The 24703-nt window shown below is 40.2% G+C and overlaps 1 protein-coding gene across 1 annotated transcript in view; it reads left to right on the top strand.

The window, feature by feature from the left end:
• LOC109981938 (protocadherin-15) overlaps positions 1–24703 on the top strand; it is a 233723-nt gene that overhangs the window by 121565 nt on the left and 87455 nt on the right. Inside the window, exons 11-18 of the mRNA XM_065959676.1 lie at positions 303–411; positions 571–683; positions 5266–5472; positions 9146–9280; positions 15505–15654; positions 18489–18682; positions 19647–19779; positions 20423–20502. Of these exons, the coding sequence (XP_065815748.1) occupies positions 303–411; positions 571–683; positions 5266–5472; positions 9146–9280; positions 15505–15654; positions 18489–18682; positions 19647–19779; positions 20423–20502 (1121 nt within the window). The remainder of the gene's footprint in view (positions 1–302; positions 412–570; positions 684–5265; positions 5473–9145; positions 9281–15504; positions 15655–18488; positions 18683–19646; positions 19780–20422; positions 20503–24703) is intronic.

The following is a 24703-nucleotide window of genomic DNA, read 5'->3' as shown; positions in this document are numbered from 1 at the left end:
GGGCAGATTTTCTACAGAGAAAATCGCATCTGTAGGAGCAGACTTTGGAGCATTATAGGGTTTTACTGTGTCCAGATATTCAAAAAACAGCACACAAAATATGTTTCACATGACAGATATTATGTCTCTGTTTTTTTCTGTCTCACAAGACACTTTGATTCATGTTTGTGCCAGGTTTTTTGTTCAAGAGAACTATATTTGTGCATCTAAAGGCTAGACCTACAGAGTCAAGTGAAAAAAAGAGGATTTGCATGTGATTGTCTCACTGTGTTGTTTGCTGACCCTTCCACCCCCTGTTGCAGAGCAAACTAAACCCACTGAATGTGATCCCGCCGATCCGCGCAGTGGACATGGACAAAAACATACAACCCCCATCAAACAGACCAGGCATCCTTTACTACGTCCTGGTTGGTAGGTTCATCACATTTCTTCATTGATTTTGTTCAGTTTGATGGTCTTCAGTTCGGTCAGCATACCATGACTTGACTTCTAAATGTTCATTCTGCTTTTCTCCACAGCGGCGTAAAATGCACAAAACTCTGAATATATATATATTTTTTTTTATTGCAGGTCATCCAGCTGCCCATGCCCAGTATTTCTCCCTGAACAGAAGCACTGCAGAGCTGCGTGTTCTGCAACCAGTCAGCAGGGACCTTTATCAAAGGTTCACACTCATCATCAAGGTAAACAAGCAAATTCAATTAAACATTTCTCACTAATTCAGTCGTACACCAACAGCTCCAGTGCTATTTTCATCCTACTCGTGGTAACTGTGTTTTAGCAGTGGAGTTTTGCAAAAGTTTCATGAATATTTCAAGGTGGTTGTCAGAGCGTGTTGTTAAACCTGACCTGTGTATCTTTTTATTTAATGAAATATTGGCACAGACAAGCGACTGACCTCTGGCATTTGGCCTTTGCACTCTCAGTTGTCTAGAACTACAATGCTTCATTAGCTTGCTTGTTGTAAAGTCGGCTGTACTGTGAGTCACTCACAGTACATGGATAATAATATACATCACAGTATGGTAAAGAATAAGCGGTTTGTAGATTATGCAGAAACGTTGAGAGGATTGTGTTTTTCTGTACCTGTCATGAGTACACGATATGTGAACTGAAAGAGCAGTAAGACTTTAGCTGACCTCTGCTTTAGCGTGACTACAATGTGATAAGTACCTTTTGGCTTCATCTCGTAATCATGTATGAAAACTTTTTTTTTTTAAACTTTATCAAACATTGCAGAGAATTATGATAAGAGATAAGATAAGATAATCCTTTATTGATCCCCAGTGGGGAAATTCAAGTACTGCAGCAGTAAAAGACAACAAGAAGAACATGCGTATGAGTATTAATAAAATTAATTAGTAATAGAAATAAAAAATAAAGATAAAGGCCAACTGTCAGCAAGGATATTTTTACTAACTACCAATTCTTATATTTGGCATATCTAGTTGGCAGTATTAGTAGATAATTCATAATATATATATTTCTAATTTGTACACTGGAATCACCAAAAGTATGGTCATCCAACTTTGTTTTTAGTCATGGAAAAGTGATAACAACCCATGAGCCAAAATGTGTTTAAAACATTATTTACTTACATTCCTTTACTTATTGCATTACTTTACTTCTACTTCTCTCAGGGAAACTTGTACATAATGTTTTTAATATCTGTAAATTGTTCTACGTCTTTCTTCTCTCTTATGAAATGTGCGTGTGTGTGTGTGTGTGTGTGTGTGTGTGACTGGTTGATTTGTATTTTGCTGTTGCCATCATCTGCCCAGGGACAACAGATGGAAATTAGCTAGCTAGCTAAATCTGGTACAAAGCATCTCTTCTTTTCTGAGACTAATGTTTTTTGTTTTTTTTTGTACACTGTCCCTGTTTCAAATAAATGATTAAACTAAACTAAATTTAACTAAACTTGCTAATAAAGCTTGATTGTCTAAATCAGGAATTTTTCGCACAGTATAATTTTGATTTTTCCTGCGACCTCTGCACTTCATTTTAATTAAACATCTCAATTCTGCACTCATATTTTTAAATTCTTGTGCCAAATAAAGTTTAACTCAAATTTTAGGAACTTAGGCATGCAACCTTAACTACTCCACGTAGATAACCTCAGTCCTTGAGGCCATTAACCTTATCTTCGGCTGCTTCGGAGACGGGGTTGAAAAAGATGTTATGATTTATGGACTTAGCAGGGTGATAGGCCGCTGCGCTCTTGTGAATCCCAATTTACAGCAGAGGCAGGGATTACCTCTGTGCTGCTGCCGGTGCAGAGCGGCAGTGCAGATGAACTCTCCATCCACCCATTACTAACCTCCAGACACCTTTTGAGTGCTGCGTAACGTTCTCTTTACCAGGACGGCTACAGAGCAGAGAGATGAGAGGAAGGGCTGATATCCACCAGAGGAAGGAGGCGAGGAGAGATTGATCAGATGAGAGGCATTTTGCATTTCTGCGGGAGGACGGTGCATAGCTGGAGGAAGGAAGGCAGTTCAAAGAGGGAGCAGGAAATACCGAGATGGATAGAGAAATATGGCAGAGGCCTTATCTACCTGAATCATCAAGAGGGAGAGGAACCATTGCTGAAGGACTCAGAGGGGCTGTAAAGTGAGAATTAGACTTTGGTATTTCGAGAGTGGTGTAGCATGAGCATATTTTAGAAAACACATCTGCTCTTGTTCAAAAGTAATGACTGAGCCTGATGGAGACATATCCAAGAAGAAGACAGTGATGAAATGAAGACAAGTGACAAGGGTGGATTTGATGGAGAGAAAAAGTCTGATTAAAGAGAAAAAAAAGGGGGCAGCATGGAGGTAGAGGATAGCATTATAATGATGATGGAGTCAGGACAGGAGAATGAAGACTGAGTGATAAACACTGACTTTTGCTAGCAGTGCCTCTCCAGCAGGCTATGTGTGCTGTAGCTTTGTAGAGCAGGTCATTTAGCACTGCCTCCTAGAGAACAGGGACACCGCTAAAGAGCTAAATCACCAGGGAACTCTGTAATCCAACACCCCGTCTTTTCTCCACCTCTCGCACAAAAATGAGCGCGTGGAATGTCGAGAAAAAGGAGAGAACATCCTGGCACGCACACTCTTTGTCAATGACAGCAGCATTCCCTCGGTGTTACTGTGGGCAGATTGGATCATTGGGTCAGAGCAGTGTGGGTGCTCTTTTATTATCGCTCCAATAAAGGTAAAAAGATAGAAGATGTTTGGGAAAGATTGTAGCTGGTATAACATGGTGTGGATGACAATAAAACAGATATAAATCATTCAGCTGGATGTGTCTCCAAAAGGGCCAACAATTGCACAATATAATAATATAATATAAAACGAGATTACAGCGTTATTTTGGCCCCTTGCACGATAGCATCTAGAAGTACGGTTTCATTTTTTTTATCACAAACACAAACCCTGTGAAGGTGACGCAGTGTAAAGTATTAGTTCAGATCATGGCTTAAACTGATGACGCCTCACCCTCTAAATGTAAATCTGTAATGTTTCATAAAGATCCCTGTGTGTGAGCCATTAGTGGTGTATGTCATTATCAGGGAAAAGATTGCGGTGATAGCTTGATCAGAGCCAATTTATTATATACAGTATGGTCTCACAGAGTCTGCGTCAAATTTAACCGTGATTAGCTGACCGTGTTCTTAAGTTTTTGCATGTTTCTTGAACACTTCTTGAACACACGTCTCATCGCCCAGCTGTGCTGGAAGAATATTTGGGAAGGAAATGTTTCCTACTCATTATTGTGTGATACCGTTTGATGCACTGTGTAATAAATAAACACCATCTGATATTTGATGCTGGTTAGTTAACACGGGTGGGTGGAATGAGCTTTGTTCTACCTTTCACTATGATCCGTTTGAAGTGCATGTTCTTTTTCTGCAGCCTTGAACATATTGGCTTAATTCTGGCCGCCGGCGAATATCTCATGAGCCTCTTCTGTTGATACTGCTACTGTTTACAATCAGCAGCAGAACAAGGAGGAAGTCTCGGCTCTGATATCTTGAACTCTGTAAATATACAGCGCGGTCCGGCAAATTTAGATGCAATATGAAAATTGGTGTCCAGAGACGACGCCTACGACTAGATTGTTTCCTGCACTCTTAAACAGAATGTGAGACCAATAGAAAAGCTAAATTATCATTTGATGATAGGTGATAGGTGATGCTCTTCCTCTGCAGCTCTGCACTCAGATGTTTTTCCCGCATACAAGCAAAGCTAGCGGGAATATGATTTGTCAATACTTCTTCATCTACAGACACAAACCATTTATTTTATTCTGTGATTGGGCGGCTGTGGCTCAGTTGGTAGAGTCGTTTGTCTCTTAACTGGAATGTCAGGGGGTTCAATCCCCAGCTCCTGCAGCCACATGTCCGATGTGTCCTTGGGCAAGACACTTCACTCCAAGTTGCTCCCGCTGCTATTGTGGCATATGAATGTGTATGAATGGGATTACTTACTTCTGATGGTCACTTTACATAGCAGCCTCTGCCATCAGTGTGTGAATGGGTGTGAATGGGTAGGTGTGACATGCGGTGTAAAAGCGCTTTGAGTAGTCAGAAAACTAGACAAGCTCAAGTCCATTTCCTATTCAACAAGTCAAGTGTGTTGAGTTCTGTGGCTGACATTCTGCAAGCTGGAAAAGTAATATAAATGTTACTGAGATGCAGAGTTTGTCATTGGGGTTTTATAAAATCAGACTGTTTCCTGTTTCATTCCAGTTTTCAGGCCAAACAGGAGAAATGTATAGAAAAACCACACCGTGCAGATTAATTAGTCTGCAGAATGAGCAATGCAGACCAGGGCTCAATTACTAGTTAATTGGTTAATTCTAGCACTGGCTTAGTTAACTGGAAAATGAGCCTCCCTTTATCGGCAGTCACTCACTACACAGAGTAGTAGGAGCCACTAATTACTGCCTCTCCCTTATAAATGACGGTATTTGCGTTAAGTGCTCTGGTAATTACAGAGGCCTAATCCTAAATGGACCCCTGATTAAATTTTGTCAATTTAGCACTTTCTTATCATTGAAATGACGCTATGAGAAATGAAGTCTTTCTGTCCATGCGCCTGTAAAAGAGTTGGGAAGTGTGGTTCTCTCATTATCTAAATTATCCTTCATTTCCAGAAGACTTCTTTTTGTAGTTTCATATTTCAGTTTTTGTAGTTTTAAGGAGGCTTGTTGATTTTTTGACTCATTGACTAAAACTTCTTGTCTCTTTTTTTTTTTTTTTTTTTTACTCTCCAGGCTGAACAGGACAACGGTCATCCACTCCCTGCCTTCGCTGACCTCATTATCGAAATCCTGGATGAGAACAACCAGGCGCCATATTTCCAGTTTGCCACCTATCAGGGCTATGTGAGCGAGTCCTCCCCTGTCGGCACGACTATCTCAGCCAGTGCTAACCTCACTGCTCCCCTGGGAATCATTGCTTTGGATAACGACATCGAGGAGGTACAAAGAAAGGGGCCTAAATCAGACTACACTCACTGTCCTCACCCCCCGCTCATGCATGTCTGCATACAGACACAAGGCGCTTGAGTGCATTGAGTGAATATTGATTAATACCCACATTTATTTATATGTTTGTGTTGTGTGTCCACAAAAACATCATGAGTCATTTTCCCTGCTGTAATTGTGTCCTTGTTGTAGCTGGATCCTGGCGATACACCTGTAGGTAAAGGGGTGGATTTTGAATGCTTATACATACATTAACACACACACACACACACACACACACACACACTCTGATGTAGGGATGTCCTGATCAAGTTCTTTGCTACTAAGCTCTGCTGGTTTATCGAGGATCTTCTAATACACAGGTTAATCCAGTATTGTATTCCTGCAGAATAAAGTGATGCTGAGTGCTAGGGGTGCAGTGGATCACAAAAATTGGAATTCAGATCATCACACAGTTTGAGTCAAGGGTCGGAAAAACAAATAAAATAAATACGTGTTTTTTTTGCTCCATGCATCCCAATGTATCACGGCCAAGGTTTTCTACATAACTGAACATGGCTACATTTTGATCTAATAAGCAAGCAGTCAGTTTAATTTCAACCTCTGCTTTATTTAAATAGTGCTCCAATATATCAGACGGCGACAGTCATTAATGAAAAGAACTACATCTTCGAAGAAAAAAAAAATAACGTATCTGTTTGAGCCACTTATTTCCAGCATTTCAAACAGAAAACATAAATCATTCTGTATCCCCTGACAAATTAGCTGTAACACATTTTTTTTCAGTTTTTTACTTCATTGAACTAGTTACAGTATGTATGATGCCTGTTTCGGATAACAGATATGTGTGTTTCTTTGTTCTGGCTACACTAGCAGAGCATGTGTTGTGCTAGTTACAGGCTAAACTACAACAACAAGCTTTGTTCCAGGATTCTATCTTCAGTTTTTTTTTTTACTCAGTATTGTGCTCTGAAACTGAATTTGTGAAATATTGGATATGCTTTTGGATAAAGTTACAAACCTTACATAATAGATTATCAGAAACACAAATCAGCTGGTTCTAGCTAAATATAAGCTAGCACTATGACAGTGACAGGGGAACAGTGGAAGCCCTATTTAAACAAAGACCCCAATGAACAGCAAAAAATCAACACTTTGTAGCCTATTTCTGTGTTAAAAGCCACATGTTTCTTGGTAAAAACATGTATTTATTAAAATAAATTCAGACTATTATTACATTTGTAGAATGGCTCCATGGTGCTCATGTGCCGGTTTTACAATGCAAATATTAGGTTGGATAATTGACATACAGAAGTCGTCTAAGTATATCTAACCCAAAACTAACTTTCCCCCAAAGTGTTTCATCAGCCTCTGCAAACTTTCTTCTTTCCAAACTCCTAAGTAGTTTCTCTCTGTGCATCCATGCGGGAATGTTTTATGCATCACACTGAACCGAAAAAGAAAATATCAGTTCTTTTAATCTTTGCACTTAAGAGTCAAACACACAACACTCTGTCTTGTCTTTTATCTCTGCAACACTTTATTTGGAGTCGGCAGCAGTAAAGCTGTATTGCACACAATAGTGTTAAACTTTTAATCCATCGCTCATTGCCAAACTGTGGGGATTCATACAGATCACAGATCAACAATGATCCGCTACACCTCTGGTTAGCACTTTTAATTGCTTTAAATAGGCCTACTTTTATTTCTGTGAAGCCAATTCAATTAAGGGATTGGACCGCTTAAAAGCTCTGCATCACCGCTTTAATTGGTTTTCTTACAATATTTTGTCCAGCAGTGTTGTGGAAAATATATTTGGAAAGAGTTTGGAGCTGCTGATCCAGAAAAGTTGTAGGTGAAACACGTTTGTTAGTTGTTTAATGTTCCTGAAATGAACTCACTTCGTTCTCTGTACAGCACAATGTTACTAAAGTTAAACTGAAGCTGGTGTTTGGTGTCATATTTGCCATGTGTACTCAAAGCATTGGCAATATTAGAGTTTAGCTTCCAGTTTTTACGACCAATCTTTGTCTGCTCTCAGCTCTTGTTTGGTTGCTAGTTCAGCTCTAAATTCATTTCATCTTCAGTCAATACATTCAGGTTTTTCAAACCATTTGTTTCATATTTCTGCATTTTTCAGCAATTTCTGGTGATAGATTTCAGCCTTCAATATTCATACCGAATTTTCCAATATACACTTACCCCCACTGTTGATTTAACTGCTTTGCTAAATGTTTAGTATTTTGTACAATTTAAAATGTTTCTGCTTAAAAAGTTAAAGTAAGTAACTATGAACAAAGGATCAGAATTGGACAAGCGTTGGGTAGCCAAGGTTGATTCATTATAAAAGCATTAATTAGCTTGATCCCCGTCCTTCAAAGTGACTCAGGACATCCCTTCTGTTATTTAATCACATTGCAAAAAGGAAAAAAACAAACTGAGAGCACTCATCACTGCTGGAGACATGCTCAACATACAATTATAAACTCTGTGACTCTATTATGTAGAAAGAACATTTATATATGCTTTCCAGTGAAATCACACATTTCATATGAATTGAAAAATGTATTAATAGTGAATTAAATACTGAGCAGATCTCCAGTAATGACGGGTGTGTATAACTCTAGTTGACCCTGTGGTTTTGTCCTAATGGGAGTGTGCGCTTGGAGTGGGTTGCTGTGCTGTGTTGTTTTTCTTCGACTTGAAATGAACGTTCTTGACCTGGTGTCTGCAGATGCTTACGTCAAACTCTGCAATGATTCTCTTTGAACGCCAACTTTGCTCTGTCAAAAGAATGCATTTTATGAATCGGCTTGTTTGCAGTTGAATGAAAGGTTGTTGTGTTTTAATAAGCCGTCTGATATTATTGGTGCGTGTTTTTTTGTGTGTTAGACTGAACAACCCTGGAGAATGCTTTATACCCTTTCATACCCTCACTGCACTGATAGATTTGTACTTTCATGATTGAACGCACACTGTCACACACACACAGCCAGAACAAATGACTACTTCCTTTTAGTCCATCTTGGAAAATATCCCTTTACTCAGTCTTTGGAGAAGAATTAACAAATCAAAGAGGAGTGGAAACCGAGATAACAGAATCAATAAGCCACCCAGTCTTAATGTTTACCAAACTCTCTTAAAAGGACTCATTGATGGACGTGAATCGAAGCCGACTCGCAGCAGTGGACCACAATTGACTTCAGGTTTATTTGTTAACACAGTCCCTCCACAGCAGTGGTGACACATCTCTGTTAAATGGCTCTTCCAGCTCATGTAGCATGTTGACAGTCAACACAAGAAGCTGAAAACCCATATTTTTTAACGACTGCTTTATGTAGTCGATAATACCCTTTTAATGGAACAGAGGAAATAATTGTTGTACAATTCTTGTTGCAGATGTAATTTCCTCTTTTTATATCTTTATTGATAGCATCAAGTTAAAAAAAAGAAATTGTTTATTTTTTTGTTCCATCCTCACTTTCTCCATTGTTTTCCAAGACACACGAGGGACCTGCCAGCAGAATACTTTTTCAACTCTTTGACGGATCAAAATGTACTGTCTGATGGGTTTTCTTGGCCTCACAGCTGCTGCTTCAAAAAAGCAGATAAAACATACACGTCGCCCTGGTAACATGTCTCTTTTTGTGCATGTTTCTGCTGGAAGACGAAAGACCCCATGGCGAAGGTTACCATGGATGACTACACCGCGATCTTTGGCCTGACCCCGACCGGGATAATCCGCTACTTGAGGCTCCTCAAACCTGTGGACCGGGAGCAGCAGATGGTCTATACGTTCACGGTAGGTCTTAAACTCTGTAATGTACCTGCATGACGGTGCTAAAACCCCTGTGGCCTGCATCTCCAGTTTTGTCTTTTAATAGGAGTCATGGGGTAGGTCCTATACCATGAGGCGCTTGGAGACAGAAAGCTGACCTGACAGTATTGGAACATTGTGACCTTTATCATGTGACCACCTATCTATCTTTGTATGGATTTGTTCTTTATACCAAGTAGTTGTTTATAGGGCTTGGAAATAATCTAGTTGGAGGCAAAATGTCACAGGGATGTAAATATCTTGCCTTTATACGGCAGTCTGAACAAGGCTATTAAAAAGTGATGAGTACCTCCATCATTAGCAATGATACTTTTGTATTTGGTATTAGAAGCAGGTCCTTCGTTTCTTAATGTTGCTAATGTTTCTTTGAAATTGAACCATTCTCTTTGTGTTGTGTTTTATTGGACTGTTGAAGGTTGTTAATCACATAGTCTCAAGCTCTGATTTTTGGTGTTATGAGCAACTGTAGCAAACAAATTTCCCCCTGGGATTAATAAAGTATTTCTGATTCTGAGTCTGATTTCAGCAACCACTGACTTAAATGGCATATCCTACTTGAAAAAAGTTAAACTTTGATCCAATTCAATGCCACTCATTCAAACATGGGTACTCTCTTCAGAAACTGAATTTCGAAATGGGCAATCAAGACAAACGTTGAGTCCATTTCCAACTGTCTTGACTTAAGATATTTAATGATTTGATGTTCTGATGTTCTGATGCAATTTTTCTTCACACACACCAATTCCTGTACCTAAACTTAAGTTTTGGCTAATACTGAGTGCATCTACTACACGAATCCTAGAAGATATATATTGCATATTATTTGTGGAAAAACACTGATTAGTGAAATTGCTATTGCTGTGTCTAATATTAAACTCTCTACCAGCACCACGCTGCTGTTGTTTGTTGTCACAGGATCATTTAGCTGAATTGTGATTTTTGGCTCGATGCATTGACTGGAGTACTTCTATATCTGATATTGCATTACAGGCAGTATCAGAGGCAAATGTTGATACTGATTCCAGTATAGTAGTATATATACACTTCATGACAAAGTGTGACACAACTTTAATATCTAGTTCGAGTTCATTTGAATCTATAGCCAGAAACCTGTCAACGAGACATACAAGTACTCAACTGAGAAAGAATACATTGAGAACTGCATGATCTTAAAAACATATAAGGTACTGTCATCCAAAGCTACCTTCATATCTGTATGATGCACTTATTGACCATCTTGTTGTACAATTTTTTTTATTGGATCCTGCATCTGTTACATTGGCATCAACAGTGTGCTTTGAAACCTCTAGTTGCTTTTGGGCTGCCCAGTGGGTTGGCATCTTTGTTTTTTGGGGTTAACCTTTTCTGTCCAGGAGGGTTCTTGTGAATTAGACAGAATTGTTATCCGAGAGAAAGCTCTGTTTAAAAAAAAAAAAAAAAAAAAAAAAAAAAAGTTCCCTGGAGACTGCAGGGTTTGTGAAAAGGACTGGCTTGGTTCACTTAGATTTTGAGGTGTACTGCTTGATTTGGTAGAGGTGCTTTGGACTATTATAATGGCAGGGTTTGTTTATCTTGCCTGCGGCAAATTGACCCTTTTTTGTCCTCTACCTCATCCATGTGTTTATCTGCTTACTTATTCCATTCATGTCCATTAAAGTTTTCTCTACACTCTGGCATATAATGCTGTTTTTATTTCTCAGATGTGAGTGCTTTAAAAAGCTTTTAAGCTCAGGATCCATTCTGACATTCAGCATCACAGTAAAAGCTGGAGCTCTGTGTCTCTGTTTTGCAACGTGGACTGTTCGATACAGTGCACTTTAAGATTTCCATGGCCTCTTCAGCAGCATTGTCCTCTCTGCCGCTGATACCTTCTGTACATTCCTGTCTTCTACCGGACTAAAAAGTGGTGCTTATTGTCCACATAGACTCTGTATATATTAATGGACTAATGCTGATTGACATCAACAGTCGGATACTGCAGGGGGCTTTGGAAGCCCATTGATGGAGGTCGCCATGCAGGAAATGCTCTCACTCAATAACTTTTAGTCACCCTAACAACAGGCTAAGAGAGGTCTTAAGCCTCCTGACAAACAGCTACACCGCACATGCCTGTCAATCAGGTCAGCTACATGCCTCATTGTGAGTAACCCTTATAATTCATAAAAGTAAAAACAGATGAGTCATCAAAAGACTCATCCCCCAATCTGCTGGTATAGACATATTGCTAATCAGACCTTTTCCATTCTTTGAACCAGGCTGTAAACGTGCTAATTTCTGGGGTTTTTTAATGGTTGTGTATGTGACTTTCGGTGCTTCTGCAGCCAGCCTCAAGCGGACACTCGACAAACTGCAGGATTTTGCACTTCTGCTTTTGATGTATTTTTCAACACTGGAGGTTGATGTTTAATTTTTCAGTGCATGTCTCAGTTGTTTGCCAGAGACTTCCTGTACATTTAATACTAGAAACACTCTAAGGGCTTTGTAGTCGGGCTGTCAAACAAATATTTTTTATATTTTTGTTTAATTGCTTAAACTCAATAGTTAACCGTGAATAATCACATATTAAATAGCTTGTTTGAAATGATATTTTTTTGCATTTCAAAACAGTTTATGTTATGCTTTTGTATTTTATTGTGTACTGTTTTAAGCTAAGTTCGCTTTACAAAAGGCATTGGAAAATGAAGCCAATGCTGAAGTGAAAAAAAAAAAATGCAGTTGTTGGAGTCTCCGCTTGAGGCTGGATGCAGAAGCCCCAGAAGTCACACACCCCATTCAAAAATTCCTGTTTTTCAGCATAGATAAACATTTTTACAGCCTGGAACACACTGTACAGAGAGTGAATTATATTATAACGAATCCATTTTGGTTTTATGAACGGTATGGGTTATGCATAGGGCACGAGGCTGACCTGATTGACAGGCAAGCAGGATGCAGCAGTTTGTCGGGAGGCTTAAAACCTGCTTCAGCTCCAGCTCTAGGCCGCTCATTAAGTTGACTTAAAGTTAGGCTGAGACGGGATTTCTGGCATGGTTGCTGCTGCCGATCAGCCTCCAGAACCCCCTGCAGTAAGAGATGGGTGACGTCACTCAGGCTTCGTCCATTAATATTTACAGTCTACAGATTAATGGTGTTGTTAAAATCTGTTTGGTGTAGATTCCTCATCAGCCTTACATAAAGTTGGCTGTCCTTTCACAAACTTGCTAAATTAGCCATTGTTTGCTTGCAGTGCACAAATATGTGCATTGTGTTTATTTAGCCCTGCCATGCCACACAGGATGCAGTTAGTCATCTTTGTACAGTTATTTACCTTATGTGCAAATGAATATGCTTCAACACAGCTGTCAACACTGGCTGTGTAATGGCTCGTGTTTCATTCGCGCTTTACTTTGACACTCTGACCTGAAGGACGTTTTTTAATCTAAAGGTGTTTTTCCTTCTATTTAACCTGCATCAAGTCATTATTGTGTATTGGCCCCTCAGGATTGCCAAAATGCTGGTGACCTGCAAAACAGTGATGTTCCTGAACGCCTCCTAAAGAGACACTGACAGAGAACTGAAGCTGCAGCTGACAACCCCGCTTCCCTTTTCCAGCCTGTGAAAAAAAGCATTTAACGGCATAATAATAACATAACAGTTAAAATGGGTCAAACTGCAATATGACAAGCAGCATCTTGGAGAAGAAATCTAAATTGGTCACTTAATCAGACATTACAAGTGAAGGCTATTCTCCCTGAGGTCTTGCTAAAAGCTTGTTAACATAATGTTTACTAGATAACAGCACAAACGCTTTGAAGGTTAGGCTTTTTGTTCCTCTAAAGATGATGTTATTTTCCAAGATTGTTATTGAGAGAAATCTTGTGTTTGGGTAAATGCTAGCATCAAATCAATTTTATAATTACCCAGCGGATCCTGGCCTGGAAGAGGAGAAAGCACCCAGATCCAATTTAGATAAATATCAGCCTTCGAAGATTATTTTGTTTGTGTTTTGTCTCAGTTTTTACTGTCTCTGTGTGACAGAAAGAGAAAGGGTTGAGAAGGGAGGCATGAAATTGTTTACAACTGGTTTTGCAGGTTTGTTTTTTCTGCAGATACATGTGTCAGTACTTGCACATGTGCTTTAGAATGGAGTGTCTTAACATACAGACGGAATGTCTCAAATATTCCAAATCTACTTTTCCCCTTTCCCGGAATCTCTCTCCATTTTGGAAAACTCAAACTCTACTTGATAGGAGAGAAAATAGCTGCTGTAGTTTATATTCACACATGTTTCTGAACAACACCCCTCACTGCAAGCGTTTAGCTGCTGCTGAAGGCACCCTCTCGATGTATATTATAGCACATAACCAGCACAACGTGTCATTTGGAGTTCAGCGCTGAGAGCAGATTTTGGAGGGAATAGCAATCCCCCCCCCCAGAAACATGTATTTCCTGCAGCTGCCACAGTTGTTGTTTGGAGCTCATCTCTCCTACTCTTTATTTGCTGTTTTTACTCAGTCGACTTTATTTCCCCTTTGCCAACAAGGATTGGATACTACTGCTGCCAGGGACAAATAAACATGCAGTCCGCTTGGTTAGCAAACTTCACTTTAAGGCAAGCTTTATGCAAGTTCTTGTCACTTGTCTCTCTTTCCAAAGCTAAGGGAATCAAAATTAAGTATATATAACCTCAGAATATTGACTTCAAGTAAGTGGTGATAGAAACATGTTTAGGTGATACTGTATTATAAAAACTGAAAGAATGACACAAGGACATGAGGAAGTTTATTGTCATTGTAGTAGTCTACAACGAAATTCATATGACAATCTCAATAGAAGCAGCATTAAAAACCTCAGAAAAACAAACAGTGTGTAGTAGATCAAGATATACACGTCAGAGCAGAGCATTTTACATGTTAGGCCTTGTCAGTGTGTGTGTGTGGTGGGGGGGTTATGAAGGCTACAGCTCTGGGTTTGTAGTAGTAGTAGTCTGGGTTTTTAAAGTGCAGTATCTCCTTCCTGATGGTAGGGGAATAAACAGAGAGTTTCCTGGGTGCGTTTTGTCCGTGCTGATGGACCTTGCCTTCTGCTGCAGTTGATCAGCATAGATAGTGTCCAAGGCTGAGAGTCCGGCTCCCAGTCCTCTGAGCTGTTTTTACCACCAGGGACAGGTCCTTCTTGTTTTCCACGTTGCAGCTTCCGTACCATGCTGTGAAGAACTGACAGAGGATGCTCTCTATCGTGCTCCTGTAGTAGTTTGTGAGCAGTTGTGGGGGCAGTCCGGCCTGCTTTACTTTCCACACGAAGAAGAGTACCTGCTGCGCTCTCGACTCTTTACCAGGCTGGAGGTGTTCAGCATCCCTGTCAGGTCCTCAGTTATGTGGATTCCCAGGAATTTGATGGCGCTCATACTTTCCACCTCTTCAGTGGCGATTCTACAGTCTATTGGGGCCCTAGGCAAAAATTAATTGGGGGGGCCCTCCAACCAGCGTTGCAATGCTTACTCCTCTTCCTTTTTGTTACTCTTTCTTTGGTCTTTGGTTTTCAAAACAACAATGCATGCAATGCTTGGCAGGGCACCAAGAGTGAGTGCTGTCATGTGGGGCCCCCTTCGGGAGGTTCCTACTGTCATTGGAAAATTTGCACATTTTGAGCCACTGCTGTGATGTAAAGTTTGTCAGCCATCGAGGCCTCCTACTGGCCTGGGGCAGTTGCCTGCCTTGCGTGTTGACAATCAGCCCCTCTTCCCCATTTATGGTCAGCAGGGACTGTGTGGTCCACCTGAGCCACCGGAAGTCAACAATGACCTCCTTAGTCTTGGTGGTGTTTAGAACCAGGTTGGTGTCCAAGCACCACTCTGCCAGGTGTTGGACCCCCTGTCTGTTGTAGGACTTCTTTTTGTTTTCGATGAATTCGATGAATTATGGTATTGGAGGAGCCACCGTCTTGGGTGAAGAGAGCCGTGCTGAGCACACAGCCCTGCGGAGCACCTATGTTCAGAATTATGGTGGATGATCACAGGTTCCCTATCCTGACAGTCTGTGGTGTCTTAGTTAAAAGTCCATGATCCATGATCAAAGTCAGGAGGGAAGTCAAGACTTGAATATGAAAAAAAACCCTCGATGTTTCTGTCATTTTCTCATAATAAACGTTGTTTTCTTGTTCACAGACTGCTAAGCTTGCATCCATATGCCTCTTTCTTGTCATCACAGATGGTTGCATCAGACGGCGTCCAGCAGAGCAGCCCGGTTACTGTAAACATCCTGGTCATTGATGCCAATGACAACACGCCCACATTTGCCGAGGTATCCTACAGCGTCGAAGTCTTCACAGACATGCAGCCAGGCGAGACGGTGCTACAGGTAATCAATCCAACAATCGTTCTCTCGCCTTTTCCTCTTTTTCTTCGTTATCCCTTTCTCTGGCACTCTGTTTGACGTCTCTGTCTTTGTCCACATCACACAGACCTCTCCCACACACACACACACACACACACACACACACACACACACACACACACACACACACACACACACACACACACACACACACACACACACACACACACACACACACACACACACACACACACACAGTCTTTCATGCTCAAAGCAAATAAGCTCCACAATCCAATGCATTGTGTTGACAGGCAAGCTCCTGGAACTGTTCCCTCTGTCTCATCTGCCGGCGTGACAGACGAGTCAGAGAGAACGTTCTTTCTGTCCTGGGAAACCCTTTACCAAGTAGATCAATAATCATGACCTAAGTAAATCCATAGTGCTAAGGGTCAATGATAGTCATGTGTTAATCTTTCCCCTGAATAAGAAGGATTTGTCCTCTCTCTGACCGTGCAAACATTGGCAATTATGATCTTTGTGATTGCATCATTTTAAGTATCTTAAAATGCATTGTGATGCAAATGAACACACAAAACGTATTAATTCCAACAATTATGAATATAAAAACTGAACAAAATATTTTTTCTACACTCAAGAAGGTTCATGCACATCTTTAGTTTTTTAAGAAGTGCTTTTTATATGAGAAGTGTACAAGGCATTTAAATAGTTTCACCTGACACTCAGTGCAGACATCGGTATTTTTTGCTTACTGTGATGTCATTTCTTGAAGCAGCTTCAGAGGTTACATATCACTGAAATCTGTTAAACTGAAAGTAAATGTGAGGGTTTTTTTTACGTCGCTTTTGCTAAAATGTTTTTATTATTTTAGATAAATTCATCACGATTATGCAAAAACGCAACCTCTGTTACGGTGCGGTGTGTAAAAAAAGGGCGGTGGACCCAAGTGCAGAAAACCAAAAATATTTAATTAAACAAAAAGGCCAAAGGCAGCAAAAACGTATTTACAAAAGTTCAACAAGAAACACGGGGATCAAAACCAAGGAGCCACAGAGGAGCACAAGCAAAAAACTGACATACCAACGAATGACATCCAGACTACATACAACAACATGCAACAGCAACCTACAACATACAACACTGGCAATTTACAACAACGAACTGACACGGAAGGGAAGAAACACAGAGACTAAATACACAGGGGAATCAGACACAGGTGAGACTAACAAGACACAGGTGAGGACAATCAGGGCAATCACACTGGGAAACACACAGACAGGAATACAAGAAACACAGAGGACAACTACAAACTAAATCATGAAACACTAAAAACACACAGTACTCAAGAATGAACAAAACACACTAGAACAAGAAGAAATACTAAACACTGAAAAACCAAACTAGAAAAAGACCAAACCATAACAACCTCTCAAAGTCTGACCTTGGCGACCTGCATGATTTCATTACATTTTACAAAGTATGTAAAATAATGTAATGACATCATCAATAAAATCAGATTCAACAGGATCACAAAACGATTGCCTGTTGCCTGTTTTGTGGCGGCCCTAAGATGTTTTTCTGCTTTATATGTTAGATTATAACATAATCTACAAACATTATGACATGGTGACATAAAAAAATTGTATGTGGAAACCCCCCCCCCCAACACACACACACACACACACACACACACACGTACACACACAAACACAAAAAATCTAGTTGTTAAATTTTTATCAAAATGGATTAGGATCATTGTTTTTGGTATTTCATCAGTACACTGGCTTTAAAGGTCACAATTTCATGACCTTTTTTCTTCTTCTGAAAACCAACCAAAGCAAGCCTCTGTGCACATGGACAGGACATGTGTAAAGGGCATCCCTTTATAGAGGCACATGCACAAACAACGCAGTCTTCAAAATGTATGTCAATAACCACATTCTTCTAAATCTATTAATGTTTCATGCTCCTTCATTTCATTGGCTCCTATTTGGCAGTCAGAGCGTTATCTTTTCTTCTTTCCCGTGATCTGTCCTCTTAGCACAGCCACTCCAAAAAATGTCAGATGCTGAGAAGGTCAAGTTTAATCTGCCTTAGAAAAGCAGAAGTTTGGCCCTGCCTGAAATGAGGCTAGGGGTCGCAGAGTGTCTGCTATGACCGCTTAACCGCTTTTTATAAGCCGTTTATTAGAGCCGCAGTCCCCCTGAGAATGCTGCTGCTCATTTGATGCTGGTGCATCAGGAGGATGAAGAAGGAGGTCCGGAGCAGCATGGATTAAAGTTTCAAGGCCCCAAAAATATGAAGCCAACTACAGCATGAGGGCGCATAATTACAGGCAGCGGGATGCCTTGAATAATTGGCTTGAAGGAAATGGTGGATGCTTAATTTATGTGACAACAAAGTATGTTTGAAATGATAAATTTATATGTAAAGCTTTTTTTTCCCTCCATCTTCCTTCCCAAGAGAAACGCTTGGCAGCTGTCTTTTCACCATCTATTTATATGAAAGGTAGCAGCGTCTGATGATTTAGGTCAGCAAACAACAATCACTAGGGGTAATGAGAGCACAGCGGGTAGGAAAAGTTGTATTAGATAATATCTTTATACATTAAACAAAGTTCATGTGTTCATTAGATAATTATAAGGCACCGAAATTGATTCTTCTGCTGGTTGGAAGCTTCACTAAACCCCCCTACTGAGAAATATTTCCTGCTTGATTGGTTGAGTGAGCATTGCTGGCAGCTGGGCAGAACTCCCTCTGCAAAAGCACAGACCAAAAAAAGCAACATGTTATTTTGTATAATGCGTATCCATATCTTTCTTTCCTTCCTCTTCTCCCAGTTGACAGCAGCAGATGCTGACGAGGGCCTGAACGGTCTGGTGACTTATGAGATACTGGCCGGTGCTCAGGGAGACTTCATCATTAGCAACCGCACCGGACGCATTACCGTGGCACCTGGTGTCACTTTAATGGTGGGACGATCTTACGCATTGACTGTCAAGGCCTCTGACAACGCACCGGAGACCCAGAGAAGGTACTGTACTGTAGCTTTGCACCGATGTGAGCTCTCTTCGCAATCGATCTGACAGTTAAAATATTTTTTGCATCACATAGAACAAAAGGTTTAATATTTAAAACTGATGTGCAATCATAACTTTTTCATGAAGAACAGATTTGATTCAAGGTTATTGCCCAATTTATGCAGCCATGCACTGTTTTACAAGTCCTATTTAATCTGTTATGTGCTCAGAGTTATTCACAAGTTAGTTTCCAAATGGCATATCTTCTCTGGAATGTTAGGAAAAATGGTGAGAAATATTATTTCTGACATGCTTTTGTGAGTCAAAAAATAGATGCTCTGGTTTCATCTGGCATTGTGGAGATTCTGGTACAAGATCACCTTGCTGTTTTCAAATTTAAAGGTCAAGAATGAATCCTGTGTGAAAGCAAAGTATGGAAACGATAGAAAAAGTCCATATTGTCTAACCCTCACTACCAAGTAAATCAAAGCCTATTAAAGGCATGCCAATGGCCCTGAAAATAATCAAGCTAAAGCATGCTAAAGGGGGACATAATGATTCCATGTGCTACACCAAGTGGCTCTTGAACTGCACAGTACCGTTTAACAAAATACGTCCCACAAAAAACAAAGATATAAGAATTATGAAATAGCCACTAATTTTCATGATGTGACCAACTGAGAACAGGCAGGCGGATTTTAATCAACTTTTTTTTTTCTTATGAAGAAATCATGAATTTTAGGCTTGCTTTATGAATGATTTAAAGTAACATTCATAGTACCTTTCTTTCCTTTCTGCAATCAAAACCCTCACACAGGAGCGCTTTAGTGTGGGATTGCAAATTATGAATATTTTCCACTGTGCTGTGGGCAAGGTTCTTCACAACGGCTCCACGGGCTGTCAAGGAGCAACTGATGCAGTCAGTGGGCTGATGTTTTCTTCTTTTTTTTAACCCCCCCCCCCCCCCTTTTCTGCCAGGAGCTCCATCACTACAGTGTACATCGAGGTTTTGCCTCCCAACAACCAGAGCCCCCCACGCTTCCCACTTCTCAACTACAATCTGGAAATCAGCGAGGCCATGAGGATAGGAGCGATTCTGCTCAATCTACAGGTGATCCAAGAAAGAAACACACACAAACAAGTCACGACGCAAATAAGTAATGTCTAATTCAATGAGGCGATCCAGTGGGATGCTCTGACTTTAAAGCTACTGAGAGACATTTTTTACTCATTATAGAACAGACTAAGATTCATAATGATGCCTCAGTATCACCTAAAAAAGCAAGCAGGAAAATCAGCAACAAGACTAATGAGTTATTATATTTAATGCCTTTATCCACATCTTCAGGGGTGGATGTGAATCAGGGGGAAAACAGCGCTTTTTTTTTTTTTTTACATTTTCAACAGCAAATACTCACAAAGTGATACTTCTGGCTGGAATATTTGGTCAGAAAACACTAAGAACTGGCAAAAAGATACAATGTGCCCCTTTGTCCACAGGGGGGCTCCAAAATCGACTAATATTAAAAGATCCTCACAGGAGCTTTAAACTTTTTGATCATTTTTTAAAGCATTTCTTTATTTTTTTTAAGCAACAAAGTTACTTCCATTTTCTCTCAGCTTTTACTCTGCTACATATTCTAACTTTCACTCCAGTCAAGCATCCTTGATGCACGGCTGTCATATCTCACAGCCTTCAGCTTTTATGGAACAACGTGATCTTCAAGGTCCTGCTTCTCTTTTTCTTCCCCCAGGCCACAGACAGAGAAAATGACCCGATCACGTACCGCATCGTGAGCGGCGATTCCCAGGGGGTCTTCAACCTCTCTCAAACGTAAGTCAGTATTTTTTTTTTCACGGGGTGCATTAGATATTACAAACCAAGGTCAGCTTGAGAAAGATGGATGATGGTAGAGATATACATATCCGTGGAAAGGCTTATGATTATTGATTGAAAGTATTTTCCAAAGTTTCCAAATGATCTTAAGAGGAAAATATAGAATGATTTTCTTATAACTAGGGGTTTTTATGAACTCATGTGACATTTAACATTTTACAGTTTAATGGTTGAATTTATCGAATTTCTGTCATAACTTTTTTGGCTGTGCAATTTTTATCTTTTTCCTGAAAATTACTTAGTGCTGCATGTTTTCACGAAAGGTGCTAAATAAATGTTGCTGACTTGGGTTTAAAAGGTGACAGAAGGATAAATGCTTTCTTAACAAGCCCCAGGCAAACTATAATGGTCTCCAAAGGCCCCTTTATCTCACCATTAAGACAACTATAGGTTTTCAATACCCTTTTGTTTCATGATTTTCTTTCAATTGCAAAGGCATTACATGGACAAGTGATGAGCATTGGTCCTTCAAACAAGCCGGCAGGGTCTGAGTATCATCATTAGATCCCCTCTTATACTATGGCTGCCAGAGTGTAGCGATGTTTGTGGGGAAGATGGAGTGAGAAGAAAAAGAATGTGCAATCGTGATGGTAGGGAGTACATTCTGACTTGCCAATTATTGGCTTTGGCTGATTTATAAGCCAATATATGAGTGCTGCTGGCTGTTGGCACCATCATGAATCCCAATTAAACCTGTAGAAAAGTATGTGTTTTTGCTCTGGCAGTCTTCCTAGGTTATTTGTGATCTCGATAACCGACCTGACTTGACTTGTTCTACCAGAGTCGAGCCAATTGAATTGGTGAGGCCCAAAATCAAAGATTACTCTCAAAGGGAAATTACAAAATTTCATGCATGACCCAAAGTTTGTTGAAGAAAACTATAATGAGAAAGAAAAGGAATAAGTGCACAGTAAGAGGAATCACAGTCTTCAGTACAAAAAAGACGGCAAAAAGAAGCAACATATAGGTTGGATAGAAATAACACCAGCACATTAACACAATGAAAGTGAATGGAGCAGCAGGGGCTCAGTCTGTAGGGGCTTTGATTGGTGGTTTGCCAGTTAAATTCCAGGTGCAAACCAAGTCTGGAAATTGGGCCAGTAGAGGTGCCAGTTTACTTCTGAGCACTGCAAGGTGCCAAAATTACAAGCCCATGACTCTTATGTGCAACCCCCTCACCCTGACATCTGTCTATTAGTCCATGATCATGGGATCCTATTTGTCTTCAGTATGTCTTCTTCTTCATCATCTTTTAATCATTAGAACCAGCATAAAAGATCATAAATACATATTTTCAAGAAACTATTTCAAACAGCAAATATTTAAGTGTAGAATGCATGAATAAAAATTTAGCAAATGTCTGATCATAAGACTAAAACAAAGCAGTAAAACTTGGAGGCTTTGGCAATCAAAGTCCACTGTCATGTCATAATTTTAAAAGGACATTTAATGCTGTCTCTCTAGGTTCTCAGTCATTCAGGTCATTGTAAATTGTAAGCATGATCCAAAGGCAAGTGGACTTGGTTGAAGGTCATCATCATTGATCATTGATCTTCAACCAAGTCCAGTTGCCTTTGGATCAAGCTTCCAATTTACCGTGACCAGGATGACTGAGAACCTACACGGACCTCTTGCTACGCATTTTTGGGAAGGATAATCCTTCAACTGGGTCGAGAGTACAGAAGGACAGCCAAGAAGTTAGCTGATCTTCAACCCAGTCCGTATGCCTGATGTTAAATAGTAGCGCCCCAGATGGAGTCTTGACTCTAGTGGTGGTGGGATATACAGAGGTATGCTGAAGGCTTTGGATTGATGGGACATGTGCAGGACTTGTGATGAGCATGGTGGTAGCTTCAGTCCAGTTTGGTACGGGTAAGGTAAGTCCTGATCTTGCTTGCGTTTACACAGCCAACCCAACCCTTACACATCACTAAATCACAGCGGCGCAACATTTCCACAATTTCCCAGTTTGGGATCAATAAAGTAATTCTATTCTATTCTATTCTATTCTATAGTGTAATCAGCCAATAAATTCAACAAATAAGAATATTACACAGAAAACAAAAATCAAAGAGTCCTAGGAAGGTCTGAATCTCTGAGACAAAAGACAAAAACAGCCTTGAAATGACTCTTTCCAAATGTGCAGGAAATTTAAACATGGTACGTTTTGTTTTTGTCCTTTATTACCAGGAAGTTAAGATTCTTTCAACCAATCAACAAACTGCAGTGTGTCTAGCTCCAGCCTTTAGGGTCGGATCGGCACACTTGGCACCCCAACAGAAGTGACCAAAAAAGTAGGATCATTGGTACCGCCATTGGTAAACGCCAATAAAAGTGTAACGCACCAACTGAACTGAACCGGACCGCTAGGTGAAAACGGGGCTCAATTGGATGCCCAATGTATTGAGGACTCGAGGTGAAAGAGTATTCGGGGGGGGGGGGGGGGGAGTCACATCTGCATTACTAACATGACAACTGAAAAGGAAGGAAAGTGTGTGATTGGGTTGACTAAAAATGTAAAATGCAAAATCACACACAATTGCACAATCAGCTGATGAGTTGAAGAGAGAGAATGAATGAATTGATATCAAGATCTAAAGTCGTTAATATTGGGCTTTTGCTGAGCTTTATTGTAAAACTCTGTGATATGAGGAGAAAAAAATGACAAAATCCTTTAATATACCATCACAATATTGTCAAAATGTGATGTAACCTAATGTAAGATGAGCGAAAACATTAATATCCATGATCCTTATAAGGTAAGATAAGAACTATAAGGTCAAGAAGATAATAGGCAAGGCTCTGAAAAACTCACCATTGAGAATACAACTTATTTGACATGCTGGGGTTTGGTTCTGCTTTCCTTTACTTTCATTTTCTATCTCCTTTTCTGAGAGAATATCTTGTTTATAACACCTAATACTTCTGAAGAGGAAAAAGTCCTCAAATATCTGACCTTTCTTTCTTGTAATCAACAACAACACTCTTAAAAACCCACCTCACTCAACCACTGCAAGGAGCCAGGCAAAGGCATCAAATATTAATATGGTCAGTGCTTTCAAGCATCCCTTAAATAAGCAAGTAAATACTGAGGGAGGAGACGTGGGGAGACTGAAAATCGAGGACTCTGCCAGACACGTTCCAGGCTAATTGATTAGAGCTTCTTTTGTCTGCACCCTCAGTCTCCAGGCTACGCGAGGACAAGCTGTGTTGCAGCACTGTATCATTGCCTTTTGTTAACTCCTAATCTGTGTTAAAAATGGTTTCTTTTATTGTTGAGAGGTTTACTTTAAGGTTTCACAGTAAGTAATAGTAAGCAAAACCATGGTGACACGGGAGACTGCTATTGTTGTCGAAGCCACTGTGGTCTCAGATATAATCGGAAAATCTTGCTGAAACAGAGCCGCACATTCTCCTTCAGTTCATCCCCTGTGTGGCAGAAATATTACAATCCCATCACAAGCTCTCAGCAACCTAGCAATATAATAACTTCAAGCAGCTGCTGATAAAGCAAATGAATCAAAGAATGATTAGCTGGTTTGGCTGATGAGTGCACAATATACAAAGCCCCACTTCACACGCTCGTTATTCAAGCCCTCATAGCTGCAGCATGATTCAGTGAGGAGATTTTTGCATGGCTGCATGTTCAGACTCAGGCTACATATGGAGCTGGTTCCATCCAGCTATTATGAATAATGAGCTCTCCAGTCTATAACTCCTCATAAATGGGGCAGGTTCCCCTGGGGGAGGCGGGGAATGCTACAGATTCACTCAACTTTATGGTCGTGAGCAGGATGCAGCTTTGAATCAGAGGCTCAAGTCAACAAGCAGGTGCTATACAGAGAGCACTCAGTAATCATATAACAGAGGATACAGAGGCAGGATAACAATTAAACACATCATTAAAAAGACCCAAGGTTTTTATTATTCCCAGACCCTGTAGGAACAGGGTAAACTTAAGGGCTGTCACATGTAACAGTAACTTTGAATATTATGGTCTGTGTAGACTAGGAATAAAGTTGTTTTTTATCCAAAATGATATTGAACATTTAATCAAGTTCAGGCTCTTTATAATACCTCGTGGTAGGCCATTAAATATTTCAGAGCTGATAGCTGCTCTTTGAACTTACAGTATATC

The sequence above is a fragment of the Labrus bergylta genome, chromosome 10, assembly GCF_963930695.1.
Source record: "Labrus bergylta chromosome 10, fLabBer1.1, whole genome shotgun sequence".
NCBI classification, from domain to species: Eukaryota; Metazoa; Chordata; class Actinopteri; order Labriformes; family Labridae; genus Labrus; species Labrus bergylta.
This window is presented reverse-complemented; position numbering and strand designations above follow the sequence as displayed.